General features: G+C 44.4%; 1 protein-coding gene across 2 annotated transcripts in view; it reads right to left on the bottom strand.

Annotated features, from left to right (window-relative positions):
- LOC137429631 (formin-like protein 2) overlaps positions 1 to 20,976 on the bottom strand; it is a 220,863-nt gene extending 199,887 nt beyond the window's left edge. The window contains exons 1-2 of one of the 2 annotated variants that reach the window (XM_078779657.1): positions 20,847 to 20,976; positions 17,285 to 17,486 (exon numbers count right to left, since the gene is read on the bottom strand). In XM_078779657.1, the coding sequence (XP_078635783.1) occupies positions 17,285 to 17,449 (165 nt within the window). In that variant the 5' untranslated portion in view covers positions 17,450 to 17,486; positions 20,847 to 20,976. The other variant, XM_078779658.1, reaches the window with a different exon arrangement.
- Between the last annotated feature and the right edge of the window lie 4,980 nt (positions 20,977 to 25,956).

Raw genomic sequence — 25,956 nt, 5'->3', positions numbered from 1 at the left:
AATCACAGACTGGGCAAACAAGTGGAACATGTCTTTCAATCCTGACAAATCTACTCTTACCAAGTCTCTCCGAAAAGACTGACTGGACAACCCTCCAGTCTACTTTCTCAACAATCCTCTCCAAGAAGTTCTGTCGCTCAAGCTTTTGGGTCTCACTATCTGCCATGATCTTTCTTGGATAAACCACATTTCCAAGCTGGCCTCCAAAGCCAGTCGCCGACTGGGCATCCTCCATCGTGCGAAGTCCTTCCTTGGCACACCTGAGCTCCTCACCACATACAAGGCTTTCATCCGCAGCTCAATGGAATACTGTTCCCCCCCTCTGGGCCGGTGCGGCTGCCTCACACCTGGCTCAGCTTCACGCTGTTGAAACCAAAGCTTTCAGAATCATTGGAATCTCCTGCGATGAAATGAACTCCGAGGGCCTTTCACTCACTCACCGCAGGCAGGTTGGTGGTCTTTGTCTTCTACCGACTCCTCTCCGGGTTTGCTCCTCCAGCTCTCTCTGTGCTCTGTCTCCCAAATATTCCTGCAGGTCACACAATATCTGCCAGCAACCCTCTTATGGTTAAACTGCCAAAATCTAGGCTCTCTGCTCACCTTCACTCTTTCATTCCCCTTTTCTCCTGCCTCTGGAACAAACTCCCCCACTCCCTTCAATCCCACTCTCCCCTCCAGGTCTTTAAAACAGCTGTTCACCACCATCTCTTATCTTCCCCCATCCAAAACCTTGATCTTTTCTACCCCCGCTAATTCACCCCACATGCACTTTTTTGAAATTCCAACTTCTTTCCTGGAAGTCCTTGCCGTGTCCATATGTTTTATACCTCTCCCACCTCCCCCCAAGCCCTCTCCCTCCCACAGTTCTCTCGATGTCCCTGCTCTCAAATGTTGTGTTTGTGTCCTTCCCCCTCTCTCCCCATCTTGTCTACCGCTCCCCTTATTTTGTGTTTTATGTGTCGGTTTGACTTTTTGTGTGATTAATGTTAGCTCTTTCACGAGCCTCGATCTTGTATTCAAAAAAAAATAAAAAAATTGTGGATTAGACATGCAATCTGCGTCTGTGGGATTTGAAGGTACTGAGTGATATATTCCAAGTGATTGATAATTTTCTTATTTGTCCAGATTTGTACACAAGGATCAAGTAGCAGCCTGCCTGTCTATCACTGGTGTGGGACACATACTGGCACAAGTAGAATAATCTAGAATGATAGTTTTTGTTTGTTTGCTTTCTTCAAAATAAATAAATAAATAAGAGCCCAACTGCATGTTAATATAACCCAGGAACAGGATAGGTCCCAGCAAACTGCATTGAGGGACAGCAGCCTCCAAGGCTAGAGAAGATAAGATGTCATAATGGGCTATGCATTGCTAATGAGTACGATGAAAAAACTCCAGCCAGTCAAGGAGCGGCCACCAGGTTGCCATCAACAGAAAGCTTTGCAACCACGGCTGGGTAACAGACAGGTGATGTCGAATTCTTGGGGAATGTCCAATGAGAGAACTCTGGTCTCATACCTGGGGTTCAGAGGATCTCTCCTATGCCGAGGTAGCGCAATTATCATGTGGAAGACGGAAAAGCAAAGACAGAAGCCAAATTGATAGTCTGATATTGAAGAGCTCGAGAAAACATAGGCCTCGGGATTGTACATTGATTTGCATTGCAGAGTATGGGAAGAAGGCAATGAGCCTGTCATTCAAAGGGAAATGGAAAACTAGTCTAAGGTGAGCATTTGATCGGCATCATCGGACAGGTGGACTAATGGATGGAATGGACAGAATGTTGAGCGAAGCATGCCAACCACCATGGGAAGCAAGGATAAACTACCGTTTCGGGTGTTATGCCCAAAATGTCAGCTTCTCATATCTTGATCGACATTGTAAATTACATCCATCTGCAATTGAAACGGTTTATAATGTCTTATAGATGGGAATGACATCAGCCACCTTCCATTGTGCGGGGATAGAATTGGAAGTCATTTTAAAAGGCAAGTATTTAATATTAGAGAATAAGAGTCCAATATTTTGCCAAGGGGTTTCAGCGAATAAAGAATGTAGGATAAATAAATAAACTCGAACGCCACTCAGTAGAGCGCATACTCCCGCCGTGGGTCAGGTTGGAGCCCTATCTTCCAATGGTAAAAAAATCCTTCAGAAAATTCCTGGATCCGGAATAATATCCTGAGCTTCACCAAAAACTAATCAATTCTTCCTTATCCCAAGGGCAATCATCCCACCAACTTTCATCCAAATCCGTTCAGAACTTTTCCAGATATCTTGTTCACAAACACACCAACATACGCACACACAAACGGACGGACATGATCGAATGCATTACTCCCTGGCGGGAGTACTAACTGGAGCATTCAAAGAACACCTTTACCCCATGCAGTCTTGAGAAAAAGGACATGGGAAGGGTCTTTTACACTCTCACTTAGTGTGTTGCACCAAAAAAAAAAAAATTGCTAGGTGACGCCATATTTGGCTGAACTAGTGAGGTACCCGTGCTATGCAGGGGTGAAGCCAGAGGCAAACAGACAATGCAGAAACGGCGAATGTTGAAGCATGAAACCAATAAATTCCACATTCATGTAGCACCTTCAGTCACACGTCAGACATGGACAGCAAGTTCGTGAAGGACTTCCATGAAAAACGTACCCATTAGCAAACAAACAGGTACGTGTGTTCCATACCCAGTCAATGGCGAATCTGCATATGGCGATCCGCGAATTCACGTTTAGAAAGTAGAAACCGTCACGGCATTTCGTCATCCACTTGAACTCGATATCTCTTTTTTCATTCCAAACAGCAAAACTCCAATCACAAATTAAATAACATTAATATAAAAAAATTAACTTTTAACAACATTCGTGGCATAAGCAAATATTTAAATCCTGATGTGAAGTTCCGTACGGTTGGGTGAACACAATTACGAATTCAAAATCGTAATTGTATTCACTCAATTCCAATCATCAATTGATACTTTAACAAAACGATTAACAAGATTAACGTTTAACGATTTCACATTACGAATGAATGACGGTTGTATTGGGATATTATCAAACCCGTGCATTGCCGTCATCTGTCCACTTCCACATTCGCGGCACGTTCATAATTGTCATCAAAATCTAAACAGTATTTGTAGAATTTCAATAAAAGCCACATCACTGCTCATATCGGTAAATATTATTCCATCGTGTTTGGAAAAACTGGAAAAACAACACAGCCTATTTTACTCCCAGAGGTCACAGGAATACCCACCCAAAATATCGTTGCGATCGGTCGAGCCGTTTTTGTAGTACCTTCGAACGGACATTTGGTGAATTATAGTAAGATGCTGAATCGCAGTTTACCATCAGGACATGAGATGGCGTAAATATTTCGTCCAAGTACTGCTAAACAGAAAGTTTTTAAAAGTACCAATAAAGTGATTCGTGTTCTCCAGTGTTCAACGATATAATTCAATTTAAATAAAATAAAAGTTTTAAAGGTTGTGGCGAATAAATAAATAAATAAAGAGCTCTTCCACGAGCCTCGACTATGTAAACAAAACAAAGAAAAACAACTTTTCAGAAATTTACTGCTGTTGATGCAGAACTTTACTGCCGTGCCTTTTACACCACCTTATTTAACACTCTCTATTAGTTCTTCGTGTCCTTTATGATATCCCTAATACCTTTATATCATTTCATTTTTTTATTTGACATTCTAATATCCTTTATATCCCTAATATGATACCCCAATGATTTTCAATATTGTTTGACTGCCAGGCAGGGAGATAGAGCAAAAAAGAATGACCGCACTGTGGTCACAACCTGCGACAAAATCCAGCAACGGACCGATTGGAAAACACACATTTAATACGCTATTAAAAAAATTAACTTGACACCTCTTATCCACGTCACCATTCCTATGGTTATATCAAAACGAGCAGATTTGTCACATGGTCGCAGATTGCTTAACTCCAATATGGGGCTGTTCAAAAATCCTGTAACACCATTACTTTAGTAATTTGTGTAACATAACGCAACGCTTGCTTACCACGTGTTCTAATGGGCTTGATTACATTTTACCATTATGCGACAAATGATTAGATTTTTCTGGGTCCATCATTGTGAATAACAATCGATCCAAACAAAGCCAATGGACATCTGACGCAACATACCTAACCTAGGCCATGTATAAACAGAGGCCGACAGGCCGAACATGAAATTACCAGAAACCAAGATGGCAGCCATATCATTTCATCTCGGTCCAATGGTGGGAGGAGTCAAGCGACAGATGTGGGTGTGCTCCACTGGCAGCTGTCCATGGGTGCACATTTCAAAAATCGACCCAATCGAAAAATGCGAAAGCCCATAATTATGAATTAATGAGGTTGTATCATCATTATGACACCGAGACAATCTGAAAATTTAAAAGGATGCAATCTCAATTCCCAACGGTTGCTTGGTTCAACATTAGTCGTAATGACGTCATGTCTGTTGCACTAACCACAAGCATAGTCTACATATTCTACTCCCTTCGTTCCTTCCTTCACACCACCGCGTTCCATACATTTCCCCTTCCCTCTCAACCTCTTTCACTTTTCCTACCTATCCTCCCCACCTTTTCCGAATTTACACCCACAACCACAACCCTCTTTGCATATAGAAATGTAGACGTCTGAAACAACAAAATTTCCAACAAATCTTTCATCCAAAATCAAAAGGGCACATTTTACAGCCTGACTAAGGAAACCACATCAACTTGCATAATGGAATCAGTTTTGGAATGTTCTGAGTGCCAAGTACTGTGGTCGAAATTATACGAGTGGGGTCGAAATTACAGAATCAAATGCATTTTTGTTTTTTCCCAGATTGTTTCTGTACCTGGACATTATTACAACTTTCAGAATGTATGCACAAAGTTCGTTACCAAGGACTAAAATAAAAGTTTTCAAATAACTACAGTTAGGTAACATCTATTCTCCAGGAGGGTTGGCAGGATGGCCTAGAGGCATGCACTCACCTATAAGGCGTGTAGTAACCTGGGTTCAAATCTAAACCCACCTATAAACTGCCATCCAGGTGTTTCAAAGACAGGGTGACGTATCGAAGTGTGCGCCTTCCTTCGGATGGACATTACACTGGGACGTCCTATTTGCCGGCATTAGTTAATGGATGTTAGTACCACGGTGTCCTTCATGAAGAGTAGGGGAGTTAACACGGTGTCCTGAACAAATTAGTACAAATTCTTGCTCCAACTGCTGGGAAAGCAATGGCAAACCACCCAACATAATTTGTGCCAAGAACCAGCTTCGGCAGCACCAACAGTCTGCAAAGACTGTGCTGCACATCATGATCGTTCACAAGAGATGCGTGGAGTGGAGGGTCAGCAAGGCTCAAGGGAGAAATGGAAAAGAAGAAGAGAAGAAAGGAGGGGATGAGGGGAATAATCAGAACATGCAAGGTGAGCATAGAGCGTACCATCATAATTGCACTAGTGACAAATAGGTGCCCCCTTATTCCTTATGCCCACCTGTGCACGGTACTGGAAGTGAAGATTGTATCAAAACAGTTACCGGTACCACATGTTCGTTACCAACACAAGAGCTCGACGATGTGAAGGAACCATGTGCAGTGCCAGTTACTCAAACAGGGAAGGAAACGCCTGTAAAGGCGATAAGGAAGCATTTCACACCAAAAAAATAAAGCACAAAAGCTGACACTTCACAACAACAAAATGAAGGATAGGGAGTAAACGCCTGCATTCGACAATCCGAATCCGTCTCGCTTCTGATAAGCACCTTGTACAAGCGTCAAGTTCCGTCATCAACAGTCGTCCTGTTACAAGTATAAGACATACAAGAAGCCTGGGCACACGACGAGGCCATTGGGCCCATCATGCCTGTGCTACACCTACCTCAGACACCATCACAACTTTATGAAACCACTCCGATGTACAAAACAAATGTAATTTGAATTTCCTTTATAAAGACAACCCCACACCCCACTCCATCACATCCATCCATTTTATTTGCTGCTAAATTGAACAATACGCAGCTGGTGTTGCACTCGTTACCCTCGACCGACGTTCACCACCGGACTGTGTAGCTACATTTTCTGTTGTTCACCAGAAGTTTCAATTATATATCAATCTTGGCATTAAAGCATGACACATGATCATGGGTGGCATGGTTACAATCTCTATATAAACACAAATCCATATATATGTACACACACAACTACCGGTGAAAAGCTTTAGAACACCTCAATTTTTCCAGTTTTTATTGAGATTTACGTAGTTTAATGTCTCAATGTACTCTGAAATTAAGCATAGAACAAACAAACAATATGAGATTTAAAAAATAATCATAGAATCATTTTGTTTAACAAAATTTAATTTACATTTTTGACTCAGCAAAGTAGCCACCTTTTGCAGATATAACCGCCGAACACCCTCGTGGCATTCTTTCCACAATGGAAATCAAATATTGTTCGGGAAGTTCTTCCCAACACTTGCAGAAGTTCCCACAAATGTGTTGCACTTGTAGGTTGCTTTGCTTTCACCCTTCTGTCCAGTTCATCCCAAACCAGCTCGATGGGGTTTAAGTCTGGAGACTGTGCTGGCCATTCCATGATTTGAAGCCTACCGTCTTGTTCTTTTCCTCAAAGGTAGTTTTGACATAGCCTGGAGGTGTGTTTAGGGTCATTATCTTGCTGTAGGATGAACCCCTGACCATCTAGGCGTATACCAGAGGGTATTGCATGGCGCTGCAAAATGCTGTGGTGGCCCTTTTGGTTCAGGGTGCAAGTCACTGACTCTGGATCCAGCAAAATAGCCCCAGACCATCACGCATCCTCCCCCATGTTTGACCGTTGGTGTCACACACTGAGGAACCATCATTTCGCCTACTCGACAGCGTACAAAAACCCTGCGTGATGAACCAAACATTTCAAATTTTGATTCATCGGTCCATAAGACCTTCTTCCAGTCTTCAGTAGTCCACTCGCGGTACTTCATTGCCCAGGCAAGCCTCTTCTCCTTATTTTGCCATCTTAACAATGGCTTTCTTACTGCCACTCGACCGGTCAAACCTGCAGCTCGAAGTCTTCTCTTCACAGTTGAAGCTGAGACTTGCTCACATTGACCAGTGTTAAGCTGTGCTTGAAGCTGTTGTCCTGTGAGCCACCTGTCACGCAAGCTGTTCACTCTCAGAAACTTGTCTTCTGATTCTGTTGTGGCTTTGGGTCTGCCAGACCTCTTCCTTTCAGAGTTTCCTCCAGTTTCCAATATACTACTTCCTGCAGTGCAATATTGTCCAAACAATTTCTTCAGAGGGTGTAATAACAGTCTGTTCCAATACTGCTTTTATACAGACAGGGGGTTTGTAATCAAGTAATCAGCAGAGGTTGGGACACCTGTAGGAATTGTTTGCATCAACTTTCAAGGCTTAATTTACTGACATTGCTGCAGAACAGCTGTAAGTTGTTAACCCATTACTTGTTCCCTGAAGAAGGCTTTATTTTTTTTTTTAACAATATAACTGTGCAATTTACATTATGCTCCCGTTTTTGCTAAACTAAACTTTTTCTTTTTTTTTGCCGCGTCGCAAGACGCTGGTCATAGAGTGCCCTCTGCTGTTGTTGTTGTTGTTCTTCTTGTTCTTCTTGTTCTTGCAGAGAAGACAAAACCTCAAAGCTCCACCCATTCTGGGAACCATAGTTCCACCCATTCTGGGAGAGCCTTCATATAAACAAATATCCACCATTTTATTAACTCGCATAGCTTTGAGGCCTGTTTTGTAGGCCCGTGGTGTCTTCCTCTCTCACACAGTTTTATTTCAAATCAAATTTGATATATCATTTCATTTTTCACAGTCGCTTACATAGTTTTAGACTCGGTTGAAAAAAAACGGGAAGAAAATCCGATGAAAGTTGCCCTTTATAGAACGAAATGAATTCTCAAAGGCCTGTAACTTCAAGTCCATTGAAATATATTTTTTTTAAATCGCGGCATGGTCAGTCATACACCGCCCGAAATAAGAGACGGGAAAATGCCGAGATATATATATTTTGTTTAAATCGCGGCATGGTCAGTCATACACCGCCCGAAATAACAGACGGGAAAATGCAGAGATATATTAAAAATTCGTCCATTTGATGACAATCGTCACGATGAAATATTTAATTTATACGTCGTCACAATAATGTGGAGAGAGGAGCATAGCTTCGTTCACGTGTCGCCACACACGGGAAATTGCCGAGATATATTTTCACTTTGCACAAAAATAACATCAAGTAATCGAATCAATAGGAATGTCCTGTGCCTATAACATCTACGTTATAGGCACAGCTGCATCTAGGCATTGTGTAACATCGACGCGGCTTTTGTTTTAGTTAAAACTTTTTGTACTTGCTTTTTTATAAACCTCGAGCAGTTTACTGCTTACCTTTGTACCATTTCAGGTTATTCACTGGATTATATCTATATACTAGCTTGGTTCGGCTCGCAACGCTCACCTCACCAAGCGTCGTTACTGAGGAACGGGCTTATTTTAGCTGAGGCTAATGACTATACCTGAGTTGCTGTGTTGTCATGATTTACACCATTCATAATACAAACAATTATTTTGCACAAATGTATTTGTTGTGTTTGTGATATTACATTTTTATAGGCAATTTAGGTTGAAGATTCAGGTTGAATGTTTCTTTTTCAAGAAAGAACCCCTCAGCACATACATAGGGGAGGGGTAGGTGCAGACTGGAAGTTTGGGACGATTACACCTCAGCACCACATAATTCAAAACACCTCTCCACCACGTAATTCAAAACACCTCTCCACCACGTAATTCAAAACACCTCACCATCACGTAATTGAAAACACCTCACCACCAAGTAATTTAAAACACCTCACAGCCATAAAACACGTAATAAAAACACATCACAGCCATAAAACACGTAATAAAAACACATCCCAGCCATAAAACACGTAATAAAAACATCACAGCCATAAAACACAATAAAAACACCTCACAGCCATAAAACACAATAAAAACACCTCACAGCCATAAAACACATAGTAAAAACACCTCAGCCATAAAATTAAAAACACCTCACAACACCACGAAATTAAAAACACCTCACAGCCATAAAACACGTAATAAAAACACCTCACAGCCATAAAACACGAAATAAAACACCTCACCACCACGAAATTAAAAACACCTCACCACCATGAAATTAAAAACACCTCACAGCCATAAAACACGAAATTAAAACACCTCACAGCCATAAAACACGTAATAAAAACACCTCACAGCCATAAAACACGTAATAAAAACACCTCACAGCCATAAAACACGTAATACAAACACCTCACAGCCATAAAACACGTAATAAAAACACCTCACCACCACGAAATTAAAACACCTCACAGCCATAAAACACGTAATAAAAACACACCACCACGAAATTAAAACACCTCACAGCCATAAAACACGTAATAAAAACACCTCACAGCCATAAAACACGTAATAAAAACACCTCACCACCATGAAAATAAAAACACCTCAGCCATAAAACACGTAATAAAAACACCTCACCACCATGAAAATAAAAACACCTCACAGCCATAAAACACGTAATAAAAACACCTCACAGCCATAAAACACGTAATAAAAACACGTAATAAAAACACCTCACCACCACAAAATTAAAAACACCTCAGCCATAAAACACGTAATAAAAACACCTCACCACCATGAAAATAAAAACACCTCACAGCCATAAAACACGTAATAAAAACACCTCACAGCCATAAAACACGTAATAAAAACACGTAATAAAAACACCTCACCACCACAAAATTAAAAACACCTCAGCCATAAAACACGTAATAAAAACACCTCTCCACCACGAAATTAAAAACACCTCACCACCATGAAATTAAAAACACCTCACAGCCATAAAACACGAAATTAAAACACCTCACAGCCATAAAACACGTAATAAAAACACCTCACAGCCATAAAACACGTAATAAAAACACCTCACAGCCATAAAACACGTAATACAAACACCTCACAGCCATAAAACACGTAATAAAAACACCTCACCACCACGAAATTAAAACACCTCACAGCCATAAAACACGTAATAAAAACACACCACCACGAAATTAAAACACCTCACAGCCATAAAACACGAAATTAAAACACCTCACAGCCATAAAACACGTAATAAAAACACCTCACAGCCATAAAACACGTAATAAAAACACCTCACAGCCATAAAACACGTAATAAAAACACCTCACAGCCATAAAACACGTAATAAAAACACCTCACAGCCATAAAACACGTAATACAAACACCTCACAGCCATAAAACACGTAATAAAAACACCTCACCACCACGAAATTAAAACACCTCACAGCCATAAAACACGTAATAAAAACACACCACCACGAAATTAAAACACCTCACAGCCATAAAACACGTAATAAAAACACCTCACAGCCATAAAACACGTAATAAAAACACCTCACAGCCATAAAACACGTAATAAAAACACCTCACAGCCATAAAACACGTAATAAAAACACCTCACAGCCATAAAACACGTAATACAAACACCTCACAGCCATAAAACACGTAATAAAAACACCTCACCACCACGAAATTAAAACACCTCACAGCCATAAAACACGTAATAAAAACACCTCACAGCCATAAAACACGTAATAAAAACACCTCACCACCACAAAATTAAAACACCTCACAGCCATAAAACACGTAATACAAACACCTCACAGCCATAAAACACGTAATAAAAACACCTCACCACCACGAAATTAAAACACCTCACAGCCATAAAACACGTAATAAAAACACCTCACAGCCATAAAACACGTAATAAAAACACCTCACTACCATGAAAATAAAAACACCTCAGCCATAAAACACGTAATAAAAACACCTCGCAGCCATAAAACACGTAATAAAAACACCTCACAGCCATAAAACACGTAATAAAAACACCTCACAGCCATAAAACACGTAATAAAAACACCTCACCACCACTAAATTAAAACACCTCACAGCCATAAAACACGTAATAAAAACACGTAATAAAAACACCTCACCACCACAAAATTAAAAACACCTCAGCCATAAAACACGTAATAAAAACACCTCTCCACCACGAAATTAAAAACACCTCACAGCCATAAAACACGTAATGAAAACACCTCACCACCACAAAATTAAAAACCTCACAACCATAAAACACGTAATAAAAACACCTCGCAGCCATAAAACACGTAATAAAAACCTCACCACCACGAAATTAAAAACACCTCAGCCATAAAACACGTAATTTAACACCTCACCACCACAAAATTAAAAACCTCACAGCCATAAAACACGTAATAAAAACACCTCACCACCATAAAACACGTAATAAAAACACCTCACCACCACAAAATAAAAACACCTCACAGCCATAAAACACGTAATAAAAACACCTCACAGCCATAAAACGTAAAAAAAACACCTCACAGCCACAAAATTAAAAACCACCACCACCACATAATTCAAAACACCTCATCACCAACTAATTCAAAACACCTCACCACCACATAATTATAAAAACCTCACCACCACGTAATTATAAATATCTCACCACCACGTAAATCAAAACACCTCACCACCATGTGATTTAAAAACACCTCACCACCATGTGATTTAAAAACACCTCACCACCACATAATTATAAATACCTCACCACCATGTGATTTAAAAACACCTCACCACCATGCGATTTAAAAACGCCTCACCACCATGTGATTTAAAAACACCTCACCACCACCACGTGATTCAAAACCACCACAACGTTTTTAAAAACACTTCACAACCACGGAAACAAAAGTTTGAGGGAGTCGTTAAGTGACAAGACAGACACATGCGATTTAAAAACCAAGCCCCAAGCCCTCTCCCTCCCACACATCTCCCTGCTCTCAAATGTTGTGTTTGTGTGCTTCCCCTTCTCTCCCCATCTTGTCTTCCGCTCCCTCTTTTTATATATTTTGTTTGTCTGGTTGATTTGTTTGTGAAGTAAATGTTAGCTCTTTCACGAGCCTCGATTCAGTATACAAAAAAAAAAAAAAAAAAAAAAAAAAAAATAACTGCCTAGATGTGTAGATATATAGATAAATGACTGTTAGTGGGGGGGCCAATGTAGCAGATTGAAATGCCCGGTGAAATTGCTTGTTAATTTTTGGACACTGGTTGGGCTGTCTTTAGGGATGATATAAGTTCTAGAAAAAATATGTCTCCAATTGTTTCAAGTTCTTTATGGCGGCCATTTTGGATTTTCAAAATGGCGGATGTCGAAAACGTAAAATTCCATTATCTTGGCTTCTAAATGACCTAGAGTTTCGATTCTGGTGTCCAGTTGTACATTTTTGGGGATAGAGAATTGAATGAAACCTTCTTTAATAACCTACAAGGGATAAAAATAGGTTTTTATGGCACAGCCGAACCAGTGTCCAAAATCTAACTTAATGCACATCTATCTTAATTGTTATTTGTTATTTGTATGTTCCAGATTCGTGACCCTGAGCTATGATGGAGCCAAAAAGCAAGAAAACCAAGAAAGAAACTGATTTCACACTTTGCATTCAGTGCCAGGATCCCCAAGGTGCACTAGTGACTGAGCCAGCACTGGGCTCATATGCAAAGTTTCTCCAGTTCATCCAGGAGAGGGCACGATATGGTGATGCCGACTTCAAACAGATCAGCGAACGATTAAGCTGTTTCACTGCCACTGACTTGAGGAACAATAAAGCAAAGTGGCACCGGGCATGTTATGGATCTACATGCAACACTGCTCACCTGGAGCGTGCTAGAGTTCGCCACCAGAAAGCCTGCGAACATGGCGACACCCAGCATCTTCATAAGAGGTGTGGACGTCCTTCTTCTGCACCTGCCGCTGCAAGTACCTCAGGTTCTACGCAAGACGAGACTCTTCGCTTCACACGTTCATCATCAACTCCATTCAACAGAGACCTTTGTTTCTTCTGTCAAGAGGTCACTAAGGAAAGTGTACATGTTGTATGCACGTTCAACGCAGGTAAACAGCTGAAGAAAGCTGTTGAAGAAGGCAGCAACCACAAGTGGAAAGTTCAGCTGAGTGCTGCCATCAGTGCACATGATGCTCATGCGATCGACGTCAAGTATCATCTCCCATGCTGGGTGCAGAATGTCCAACGTGCTCCCAAGAGTGGGACATCAAGTGATGACAAAGAACACATACTGCAAGAAACTAATGTTATCAAAATAGCCGCAGACATTGAGTTTGTCAGCCTTGTTCGCTCTCTACTCCAAGCTGGTGAAATTCTCAACATGTCTGACCTGAAGTCGGTTTACTCCAGGATTCTTGACAATAATGGTGTGCACAATGTCCCATCACCTACTACCCAAGGCATGAAGGAGAAAATAAACTCTCACATTGATGACGTTCACTTCATGAAACCAAAACGTCGAAACGAGTCAGACTGTGTATTCTCCACTGCCGTGCGTGATGCAGCTGTCGAAGATGCAATGACGAAGACAAATGAAAAAAACATCGAACAACTGTTTGAGAGTGCCTCTGTTCTCCGCAGTGCCATTGATTGTCAGAACAAGCACCCATGGCAATTTGAAGGAGAAATGAACACTGATGATGCTGAAAAGCATGTACCCAAAGTACTCTATGCTTTCCTCCGCTGGCTACTGGAAGGACCAGCCACGAGCATTGAGCCAGAGACTATGCGCTCAGCCACTATTCATCGAGATGTTATAACCATCAGTCAGAACATCATGTACGGCTACAAGTCAAAACGCCAAGTCACGTACAAGCCCAAAGAGCCAGATGCACCATTCCGCCATCGCTTAGAATGGCCACAGCAGCTTGCCGTTGCCATTGTAGTCCATCAGTCCACCAGAAACAAGAAGCTTCTGGATTTCCTGCATGGGTTCGGTCTGTCTGTTGATTATAGTCGGATCTTGCGGTTGGAGACACAGCTGGCCAACTCAGTCATAGAGTCTACGACAGAACAGGGTGTATACTTTCCAAGAACCATGCGCATAGGGACGTTTGTCTTCTTTGCAGTGGACAACAGTGACTTCAATGAAGACACACCTGATGGGAAGCGGACACTCCATGCTACAGCCTGGGCACTCTACCAACGACGGGAACATGCACCCTCCACAGATGAACATAGAACACTGACACTACATGACCGAAAGGCCAGACACCGCTCACTCAAGGTTCTGACTGCTCCAGACTTTGTTCCTTGCCAAGCACCAAACAAACAATCTGCCACAGGTACCACATATAGCTTCAAGACACGGTCAAACCCAGATGTCACCAAGCCGTACTCTGCGACGGACACAGTGTGGCTACTTTCACGCACAATCATGCGAACAGCTGAAGCTGAGGACGTACAAGACGACATCATCCCACCAGATGACCAGCTGCAAGCTGCAGAACCCCAGCATGCTGACCCTGTTGGGTCACTCGTCCACGATCCAAAACAACCACCTGGCAGTAGGATCAAGCATCACGATATCCCAACTTGGACAGCCTACAACTCACTGCTCTCCTCTTCGAAGCCTCTGACAGAGGTCAACGCCCTGCCATTGGTAGCAGCACCAGCCCATGAATGGCAAACACTGATAACAGTCTTGAAACAGACACAGCAAATCAACTGCATGGTCATGGGTCCCGATAGGAAGACAGTGATCACCTTAGACATGGCCCTGTATGAGCGAGCCAAACAGCTGGAGATGACCAGAGATGACTGCAAAGGCAAGTGGGTACTGCGACTAGGGGAGATGCACACTGTGATGGCTGCACTGAGGGCTGCTGGGAATGCCATAGAGGACAGTGGTCTTGACGAGGCTTGGTCTGAGGCTGATATCTATGGCCCAACAACGACCAGACAAATACTGGAAGCCAAGCACATGAAGAGGGCTTTGGAGGCCCACATCACCACTGTCCAAGCCCTCTTCGACCTCTATGTGGACGAATTCTTCCAAGAGCATCCCCATCTGAGGGGCCCATGTACCCAGTCAGCACAACAGGTTGCCCAGAGCTGTCATCTACACAACCGAGAGGAGATGACAAGCGCGCAGAACAACATGCTAGCTGTCCTCGAGTCAAACGAAGTCCTGGAGGCCATGGCAAAGTTTGATGAGAGGAAAGAAGCCAAGAGTCCACTGTTCAAGTTTGTGCGACGCTACATGCGGATGATAATGCTGATATACACATTCATCCGTGCCACCCGTGATGGACAATTTGAGCTTCACCTGTCTTCACTGGATGAGATGTGCATATACTTCTTTGCACATGACAAACAGAAATATGCCAGGCTGACTCCCCGGTACCTTGCAGAGATGAAGGCCCTGAAGATGACAGATCCAGGGATCTACCAAGAGTTCATGGATGGGAACTTCAGTGTCCATAAGAATGAAATCCCCTTCTGTGCTGTAGGTGTGGACCATGCACTGGAGCACATCAACAGGATCATGAAGGTGACAGGGGGTATTGTGGGCATTACCCAGAATGCCAGTGCCCGCGAAAGGTTCTTTCTGACAGCACCAGAGCTGAGTAGGCTTGCTGAAGAAGCCCGTCAGATGGCTGGCTCACAATCAGCTACACGCAAGGAGCACCACGACCTATCAACCACAGTCTGGGCATAAGTGCATATATATATATATGTGTATATATATGTATATGTATGTGTAAAAAAATATATATATGTGTTGGCATAAGTGCGTGAAAATCCAAGATGGCTGCCATAAGAACCCTTTTGATCATATGTAGGTGTATAAATGTGTGTTTATTGGATTAAGTATCCGCAAATATGTACATTTGGACACCAAAATTAACACTCTAGGTCATTTAGAAGCCAAGATAATGACAATTTCGGTTTTCAACAAACGCCATTTTGATAATCCAAAATGGCCGCTATAAAGAACTTGAAAAAAATGGAGACATATTTTTTCTACAACTTCTATCATCCCTAAAGACAACCCAACCAGTGTCCACAAATTAACATTTGAATTCAAGGGGAAAACATTGGCCCCCCCACTATGTACCCGAGTCGCCGTTTTGTCATGGTTTAAACCAATCATAATTCAAACAATTATTTTGCACAAATGTATTTGTAATATACGTGATATCACATTTTATAAACAATTGAAGTTGAAAAAAAAAAAATTCCCGAAAAAATTCCCCCCCAAAAAAAAATAATAATAATTGGAAAATTATTCAAAATAAATACCCTCCCCCTACCCCCCGACTCCCCCCAGATGATGTGAAAAAGTCCACGAATGAGTTTACCAAAATTGGCTTTTCCACTCCATCATGAACAATATGCTCCATCTTCGTGTATTATTTATAAAACGAGTTTTGCCATCGCTGTTGTCACGGTTTAAGTCTCAACAGACAAGACTTGTCCTTACGTCGCTGTTTGTTTGACCAAATTGTTTTACCTCCTGATGATGGATTGACATTTATAACTCTGAATTAAATAACTCTTCGAGTCCACTTTTTTAAATCACCATTTGCGGGTAGTAGTGGTGGCGGAGTAGTGGTGGCGGAGTAGTGGTGGTGGGGTTGTGGTGGTGGTGGTGGTGGGGTCGTGGTGGTGGTGGTGGGGTCGTGGTGGTGGTGGTGGGGTCGTGGTGGTGGTGGTGGGGTCGTGGTGGTGGTGGTGGGGTCGTGGTGGTGGTGGTGGGGTCGTGGTGGTGGGGTCGTGGTGGTGGTGGTGGGGTCGTGGTGGTGGGGTCGTGGTGGTGGTGGTGGGGTCGTGGTGGGGTCGTGGTGGTGGTGGTGGGGTCGTGGTGGTGGTGGTGGTGGGGTCGTGGTGGTGGTGGTGGGGTCGTGGTGGTGGTGGTGGGGTCGTGGTGGTGGTGGTGGTGGGGTCGTGGTGGTGGTGGTGGGGTCGTGGTCGTGGTGGTGGTGGGGTCGTGGTGGTGGGGTCGTGATGGTGGGGTCGTGGTGGTGGTGGTGGGGTGGTGGTGGGGTCGTGGTGGTGGTGGGGTCGTGGTGGTGGGGTAGTGGTGGTTGTGCGTTGTGGTGCTTCCTTGCCACGACATCCGCGTCTCTGGTTCATCCATTATGTTCATATAAACAATGAATAGTTCTTTCAATCGTGTATTAAGTACATAATTAGTTTTCATTACATGGAACAATATAAATAAATAAACAAAGTTAAGAAACTTTCCCATCAAACCTCCCATCGTCCTCCTCACCAGTGCTGAAACGAAGCGCTCCTCCAGCTCCTCGGGCTCGGGCATCGGCAGCCTCGGAGGGGGCACCGCAACGCCCCCGTGCGGGACCCGGACCTCCAGGGCGACCCCCGCGCCGGACCCCGAGGGGAGCACGACCGCGGCGCCCTGAGGCACCGCGTTACCCATCGCGGCGGCGGCGGAGGGTCCGAGCGCAGGTTCACACCTGTTGGGGATGGAGCGGGATGAGAGTGAACTCGAGAAAAGGCAAATAAAGCGGAGGTGGAGCTAGGAGTGTGCCGTGTGCGTGAGTTGGAGGACGTGACGTGCCGGTATCACGTACGTACCACTGGGTCCCTCGCGGTCGCGGTGATCGTCAACCGCTTACCACGTGACGCTTCCCTTGCTATCGAGAAGAAGAAGAAAAAGAAACTAACAAACCGCAACTACCGTTAAACTGCGGTCGCGGCAAAGCAAATGCTGCAGTAGCTTCATGAAGATTCCCAACCAAAGGTCGGTCCTGCGAGTCCCGTACACGTTATAATATTTATTAAACCGGGAGGTGTGATGTTCCACAATTTTGTACAAACAGGTAAATCGAATCGATAAGCAGTTCAATCATGGAATCGCAGCCTCGCAGGTAGTTTACCTTCCGAAGCGCACGCTCATTAGATTCAAAGCAAAAACACCTGCATTTAGCGCACCTGTCACCGCCCCAAAAACGTGCAATCACGATAGAGCACCTGTCCGTGTAAAAGGTGCACTCTGGGCACATGTCCGTGTAAAAGATGCACTCAGAGCACACGTCTGTGTAAAAGGTGCACTCAGGGCACATGTCCGTGTAAAAGGTGCTCTGGGCACATGTCCGTGTAAAAGGTGCACTCAGGGCACATGTCTGTGTAAAAGATGCACTCAGAGCACCTGTGCGTGTAAAAGATGCACTCAGAGTACCTGTCCGTGTAAAAGATGCACTCAGAGCACCTGTCCATGTAAAAGGTGCACTCTGGGCACATGTCCGTGTAAAAGGTGCTCTGGGCACATGTCCGTGTAAAAGGTGCACTCTGGGCACATGACCGTGTAAAAGATGCACTCAGAGCACATGTCCGTGTAAAAGGTGCACTCCGGGCACATGTCCGTGTAAAAGGTGCACTCTGGGCACATGACCGTGTAAATGGTGCACTCAGAGCACATGTCCGTGTAAAAGGTGTACTCTGGGCACATGTCCGTGTAAAAGGTGCACTCTGGGCACATGACCGTGTAAAAGGTGCACTCAGAGCACATGTCTGTGTAAAAGATGCACTCAGAGCACCTGTGCGTGTAAAAGATGCACTCAGAGTACCTGTCCGTGTAAAAGATGCACTCAGAGCACCTGTCCATGTAAAAGACGCACTCAGAGCACCTGTCCGTGTAAAAGATGCACTCATGGCACATGTCTGTGTAAAAGGTGCACTCTGGGCACATGTCCGTGTAAAAGGTGCACTCGACGCACATGTCCGTGTAAAAAGTGCACTCAGGGCACATGTCCGTGTAAAAGGTGCACTCTGGGCACATGTCCGTGTGAAATATGCACTCAGAGCACCTGTCCATGCAAAACGTGCACTCGGCACCTCTCCATGTAAAAGGTGCACTCTGGGCACATGTCCGTGTAAAAGATGCACTCAGAGCACCTGTCCATGCAAAACGTGCACTCGGCACCTCTCCATGTAAAAGGTGCACTCTGGGCACATGTCCGTGTAAAAGGTGCACTCAGAGCACCTGTCCGTGTAAAAGGTGCACTCTGGGCACACGTCTGTGTAAAAAGTGCACTCTGGGCACACGTCTGTGTAAAAAGTGCACTCTGGGCACATGTCCGTGTAAAAGGTGCATTCAGGGCACACGTCTGTGTAAAATTGCACTCAGGGCACACGTCTGTGTAAAAGATGCACTCAGAGCACCTGGCCGTGTAAAACGTGCACTCGGCACGTCTCCATGTAAAAGGTGCACTCAGGGCACACGTCTGTGTGAAAGGTGCACTTTGGGCACACGTCTGTGTCAAAGATGCACTCTGGGCACATGTCCGTGTAAAAGGTGCACTCTGGGCACATGTCCGTGTAAAAGGTGCACTCTGGGCACATGTCCGTGTAAAAGGTGCACTCAGGACACATGTCCGTGTAAAAGGTGCACTCAGGACACATGTCCGTGTAAAAGGTGCACTCAGGGCACATGTCCGTGTAAAAGGTGCACTCCGGGCACATGTCCGTGTAAAAGGTGCACTCCGGGCACATGTCCGTGTAAAAGGTGCACTCAGGGCACATGTCCGTGTAAAAGAGGCACTCTGGGCACACGTCTGTGTAAAAAGTGCACTCTGGGCACACGTCTGTGTAAAAGGTGCACTCTGGGCACATGTCCGTGTAAAAGGTGCACTCCGGGCACATGTCCGTGTAAAAGGTGCACTCTGGGCACATGTCCGTGTAAAAGGTGCACTCTGGGAACATGTCCGTGTAAAAGGTGCACTCTGGGCACATGTCCGTGTAAAAGGTGCACTCAGGACACATGTCCGTGTAAAAGGTGCACTCAGGACACATGTCCGTGTAAAAGGTGCACTCAGGGCACATGTCCGTGTAAAAGGTGCACTCCGGGCACATGTCCGTGTAAAAGGTGCACTCAGGGCACATGTCCGTGTAAAAGAGGCACTCTGGGCACACGTCTGTGTAAAAAGTGCACTCTGGGCACACGTCTGTGTAAAAAGTGCACTCTGGGCACACGTCTGTGTAAAAAGTGTACTCTGGGCACACGTCTGTGTAAAAAGTGCACTCTGGGCACACGTCTGTGTAAAAGGTGCACTCTGGGCACACGTCGGTGTAAAAGGTGCACTCTGGGCACACGTCGGTGTAAAAGGTGCACTCTGGGCACACGTCGGTGTAAAAGGTGCACTCTGGGCACATGTCCGTGTAAAAGGTGCACTCAGGGCACATGTCCGTGTAAAAGGTGCACTCTGGGCACATGTCCGTGTAAAAAGTGCACTCTGGGCACACGTCTGTGTAAAAGGTGCACTCTGGGCACACGTCTGTGTAAAAGGTGCACTCTGGGCACACGTCGGTGTAAAAGGTGCACTCTGGGCACATGTCCGTGTAAAAGGTGCACTCTGGGCACATGTCCGTGTAAAAGGTGCACTCAGGGCACATGCCCGTGTAAAATATGCATTCAGAGCACCTGTCCGTGTCCCGCTGGCGACGCGTGCGTTAATTGATCAGGTACAGTCGGGTCATCGCATCTGTTAACCGTTTCGTTCCCAAATAAGAGAGTTTGAACGAGTACCTCAATGCCATTCCCGCGCTTTCCGACCTGGTGTTCCAATTCCCACGTCCAACCATCACCAGTTAGACCATCCCTCGCAATAAGAAACGACATGTGAGGTAATCTTGTATGGATCATGGATCACGAGTCGCTATCATATGGAATATCCGTAATTGCCATGAACGACCTTCCAAGGAACAGTGCGCGTTTTTCCCTCCACCGTCACGGCTGGCATGGTGGTGACGACGTCCCTTACCATGCATCACCGCACACCTGGTGCACTCCATACGTCCTGCCCACCGGTCCTCACCGTAATTCGCACGTCCCGTCGTGGATCCAGAGGCTGCAATTTCCTCCTGTCACTCCACACGCACCTCCTGCTCCTGCACATTGAATGCGGCGACAAAACGCAAGCTCAGATATACCACGCCCATCGCTCCTCCTTCTCCGTTTACACTCCTCCCATTAGTTCAGGGATCATTGAAAAACATTTGCCAGAACTGACTCAAACTGATATTGTTTTGAATTTTGGCGTAGAGTGATATACAGATCAGGTAGATCTGTGTCAGTATCATGCTCCGATTATCGTGATCGGGAACCCCACATGTAATAAGTTTGTTTCGGCGGTTTGTTTGCGTAAGTATCTTTGTGATCATACAAGGATGATACTTATGTTAAATAGAGTAGGGATTATGCTAATTCCCCTGTGTGTGAGACCTGTGATCTATCCTTTGTCCCGTATAGCACGACACCATAGACGCAAGACAGGCTCATTAGCACACACACTGATTAAATTCCCCCCGCCCCGCAATACAACTCACAAGAGTAGTGCAGGCAGGAAGCGCCCGCGCATTGCGCCAGCATGACGATGAAACATCGAGCAAGAAAGAAATAGACACGCCCGGAGGGGCAGCGATTGAACGAGACACCGGTGTTACGGATTCGTCACTTCCGTTGTGGTGGTTTGCATCCACTGTAAATATTTCTGATTCCATGTACTATTATTGTTTTCAAAAGGTTTATTGTCCATGAACTGTTTTCAAAAGGTAAAAAAGTTAATGTTAAAAGAAACAGGAAACCGGATCAGGAACCGGACGACGAGGAGGAATAAGAGAGAGAGAAAGAGGGTGGAGCGAGTGCAGTCGGACAAGAAGCTCGTCGCTTCAAGGTCCAGGACGAACGTTGTCGAACGAAAGTCGCTAGTGAACTTTCGGGGTTCCTGGGAAAGGAATTCCTGCGACAGAGTTGTTATCGCTGTGACTGATCAACCCGCGTGTCAGGTTTGGCGTTGGATTTCGAGGAATCATCGTCGTGTCGTTTCGACCCGAGTACGGGCCGTCGGCCATTTTGACTCGCGCGCTCCGCGCGTCGAGCAGGGTTTCGTTGCTTCGTCAGCCGTTTCTACTGCTTTCAGACGTATCTGATGTGTGTGTGTGCACCGTGGCTTTTGAAGATTAATTTGCGGCTCGCCGACTGTGAGCCGTGAAAGTTCATACCTGGAGGGCGCCTTTGGATTTCCCAGTCACCTTGAGTGCGCTTTTTACGCAGCTTTGGGCCGCATGACTCTTTGCGCTGCTTTAGCCGCGTACGCCTTTGTGCAGTTTTGGTGGCGTGACGGGGCCCGTCAGCTGAACGGGATTCTGGTTTCGATTCGACATCGCTCTGACGATCGCTGGAGGGGATCAACTTTGAGCTTGAAGACGGGAATATAGGGACATTGGGGAATGTTCTTTTTTCACTCACTTGGAGCACAGTGAGTTACCTCATACTAGCTGATGGTACCATCATAAGATGTATTGATTGTACTTTTGACTGCTATTATTGTTGTACTGTTATTCTTGTGTGATTTTGTAATACAATATTTGTTTGTAACATTTGGGGTGGCTTCTCCATTGATCTTTGACACCCAGAATAACACATTTTTCTGCCGTGACTCCTCTCGGGGCTCGGAGGTACCCCGTGACCAGGGGGTCGGGGAGGCGCACGTAACAAAGCGCCCGCGCATTGCGCCAGCATGACGATGAAACGTCGAGCAAGCAAGAAATAGACACGCCCTGAGGGGCAGCGATTGAACGAGACACCACCAATAGGGAGACGAGGCAGGATGAAGCTCGTGATTGGTTAATATGTCAGCAGAAGCTGGCCACTGATTGGTGAAAGGAAGGCCGAGGAGGAAGCAGAGCGCTGATTGGCCAGGCACCACCGATGACGTCAGAGGCGAGCAAGAAGTGACGCGCGGATTGGAGGAGAAGTGCCAGTGACGTCACGAGACGGCCAATAAAAGAACTGGCTGTCCAACATTTTCTCTCTCTTCTTCCTTCTCGTTCTGGATCCCTCTTGTTCTGGACCTTCTCCCTGCGCTTGACATTGCCCCTTGCGTTCCTGACCCTGGACCCTTGCTTGTTGGGCGACGACGGACGGTGGAGAGACGGTGGAGCGCTGACGATTCTCCTCCCCTGTGCTCACATGCGAGCGGAGTGTACAAGCGAGGCTTGCCGCTGCAGCGTACGCTGGCCTAGCAGCGCACGGACAAGGGTGCGTCAAGGCCTGGTTCACGTCAACGACCGGGCGCCCTTCCTCCCGCCAACACCCGAGCCGCGTCCGGACTGCGTGCTCAAGCCTGACGATCCTTGACACACCATCCGATCGAGCTAAGCCTCCACACACACACGCACGGCCTTTATTTTTCATATATATTCCCTTGTGTGTTTGATACGTCTGGTGTGGGAGTGCTCCGAATAGGAACCATAGTTAGTGACTGGCGTGTTTTATTTTGTATTATCGGCATCCGTGGCAATAAAGCCTTGTTTATTTTTGTACATAAAATCCGGTTCGTGTGAGTTTAATTTCCACAGAATTGAAGACTGCTCGGAGATCGCGTCAGGTAAAAGCTGCCAGCTTCTTCTTCTTCTCTCTTTTGCCCTCGCGTAGATTTAACATCCGCTATTGAACAACGCCTCGAATAGCTATCCGTGATTTCCCCGGTATTAACCAAGGGGGAGTCACGCGACAATATTTGGAAACTCGTGGAGTATCTATTTCCTCAAAATACAATATGTCAGCAGTTTGTTTGTCTTTGTACAGTTTGTGTTGCTTTGCTTGTCGATCAATAATCCACCATCTTTTCCATACTTTCGTTCAACCTCTTCCATTTTATATCTTCTGTCCTCATTTCTGGGGCTGCCTCGTCAAACCTGTTTCTCCAACTTCCTCATAATGTTGTCTAAAGACAAATTTGAATCCACAAGCTCTGGGATTCCAGCAAGGTTGGTATGGTGACCTCTGTTGTCGATTTTAAACGTCCACGAGTGCAAGCAGATGGAGTAGTCAGTTTAATCTATACTATAAGAGAGCCGTTTGTCTGTCTGTATGTCACGATTTTTTCAGAAATGGCTGAACGGATCTTCTTCAAACTTTCAGAGGTTCATCAGTGAGTGCTGGGGAGTGTTTAAGGCAAAAAAAAAAAAAAAAAAAAAAAGTTAGATATCCCAATATCAATCTATGGTGCCTGAGCCGTGCTAGCTATGTGAAAGGTAATATTTAATTCTCCCAGATTAATGTGTGTGGGTGTGTTTAATATATATATATATATATATATATATATATATATATATATATATATATACACATATATATATATATATATACAGTATATATATATATATATATATAGTATATATATATATATATATATATATATATATATATATATATATATATATATATATATATATATATATATATATATATATATATATATATATATATATATATATATATATTTACGATTTTATATTTACTAGCGTATATATATTTACAACGTTTCAGAGGAATAGGCATCTTTGACCATTTCGGTGTCTTTTGGGTCTTCAGGGTCTTTATGGTGTTTTGGGTTCTTCAGGGTCTTTTGGATGCTCTGGGCCTTTAAGAGTAGTTTGGATCTTCAGGGTCTTCGGGGTCTTCGGGGTGTTTTGGGTTTTCGGTGTCTTCAGGGGCTTTTGAGTCTTAAGGGTCTTTGGGGTACTTTCGTTATTCAGGGTATTTAAGGTCTTCGGGGTCTTTGGGGTGTTTTGGGTCTTCTGGGTCATTGGGGTCTTTTTTGGTCTTTGAGGGTCTTTGTGGTACTTTGGTTCTTCCGGGTATTTAAGGGTCTTTTGGGTCTTTGGGATTTTTGGGGTCTTCGGTTTTTTTGGAGCTTCAAGGCCATTTGGGTCTTCAGGGTCTTTTGGATCCTCTCGGCCTTTAACAGTATTTTCGGTCTTTGGGGTGTTTTGGGTCTTCGGGGTCTTCAGCGTATTTTGGGTCTTCAGGGGCTTTTGGGTGTCTTGGGTCTTCAATGTCTTCGAGGGCTTTTGGGGCATTTGGTTCCTCTGGGTCTTTAAGGGTCTTTGGGTACTTTGATTCTTCGGGGTATTTAAGGGTCTTTTGGGTCTTCAGTGTCTTTTGGATCCTCTGGGCCTTCAAGGGTATTTTCTGTCTTTGGGGTGTTTTGGGTCTTCGGGGTCTTCAGGGTCTTTTGCGTCTTCAGGGGATTTTGGGTCTTTAAGGGTATTTTGGGTCTTTGTGGTCTTAAGGGTCTTGGGGGATTTAAAGGGTTATCAAAGGTCTGAGGGGTCTCAGCAGTCGAAACGTAATTAAGAGTTCATGGACTGTTTTTGGTGTGAATTTTATTTGAAGAAAAAGAAGACGTTTTGGTCGCATATAAACAAGCATACATAACCATATACGTTTGCTCTATTATAATAAGATATATATTCATGTTTATGAAAATGTATATGTATTATGTATATGAAAATGTATATATATGTATGTGTATGTATATGAGAATGTATATATATATGTATGTATATGTATATGAAAATGTATATATATGTATGTATATGCATATGAAAATGTATATATATATACGTATATTGTTACGGATTCATCACTTCCGTTGTTGTGGTTTTCATCCACTTGAAACATTTCTGGTTCCATGTATGATTATTATTGTGGTTTGAGGGAAAGGACGGTTATTGTTGTCAAAAGGTAAAAAAGGTTAATGTTTTAAATGAAACCGGAACCGGACGACGACAAAGCGGAAGGGAATAAGAGGGCGGAGCGAAGTCGAATCGGACAAGAAAGCCGAATTGCTCCGAGTTCTGAGGCGAACGTTGGCGAGCAAGAGTCACTAGCGAACTTTCGGGTTTCCGGGAAAGGAAATTCCTGTGACAGAGTTGTCATCGCTGTGATCGATCAACCTGCGTGTCAGGTTTTTGGCATTGGATCTTTTGCCAAGAATTATCGCCGGACCGTTACGTCAAGAGCGGGTCGTCGGCCATTTTGGCTCACACAGGACTTGTGCTTCGCTCGCGGTTTCGTCTCTTTACGACCGTTTTCACGTTTCACCATTTCACCATCTCCGTTTCCGGTCCGGTCGT

The sequence above is a fragment of the Myxine glutinosa genome, chromosome 6 (genome assembly GCF_964187855.1).
Source record: "Myxine glutinosa chromosome 6, kmMyxGlut1.1, whole genome shotgun sequence".
Lineage (NCBI taxonomy): Eukaryota > Metazoa > Chordata > Myxini > Myxiniformes > Myxinidae > Myxine > Myxine glutinosa.
The sequence above is the reverse complement of the archived record's forward strand: the minus strand, read 5'-3'. Positions and strand labels throughout refer to the sequence as shown.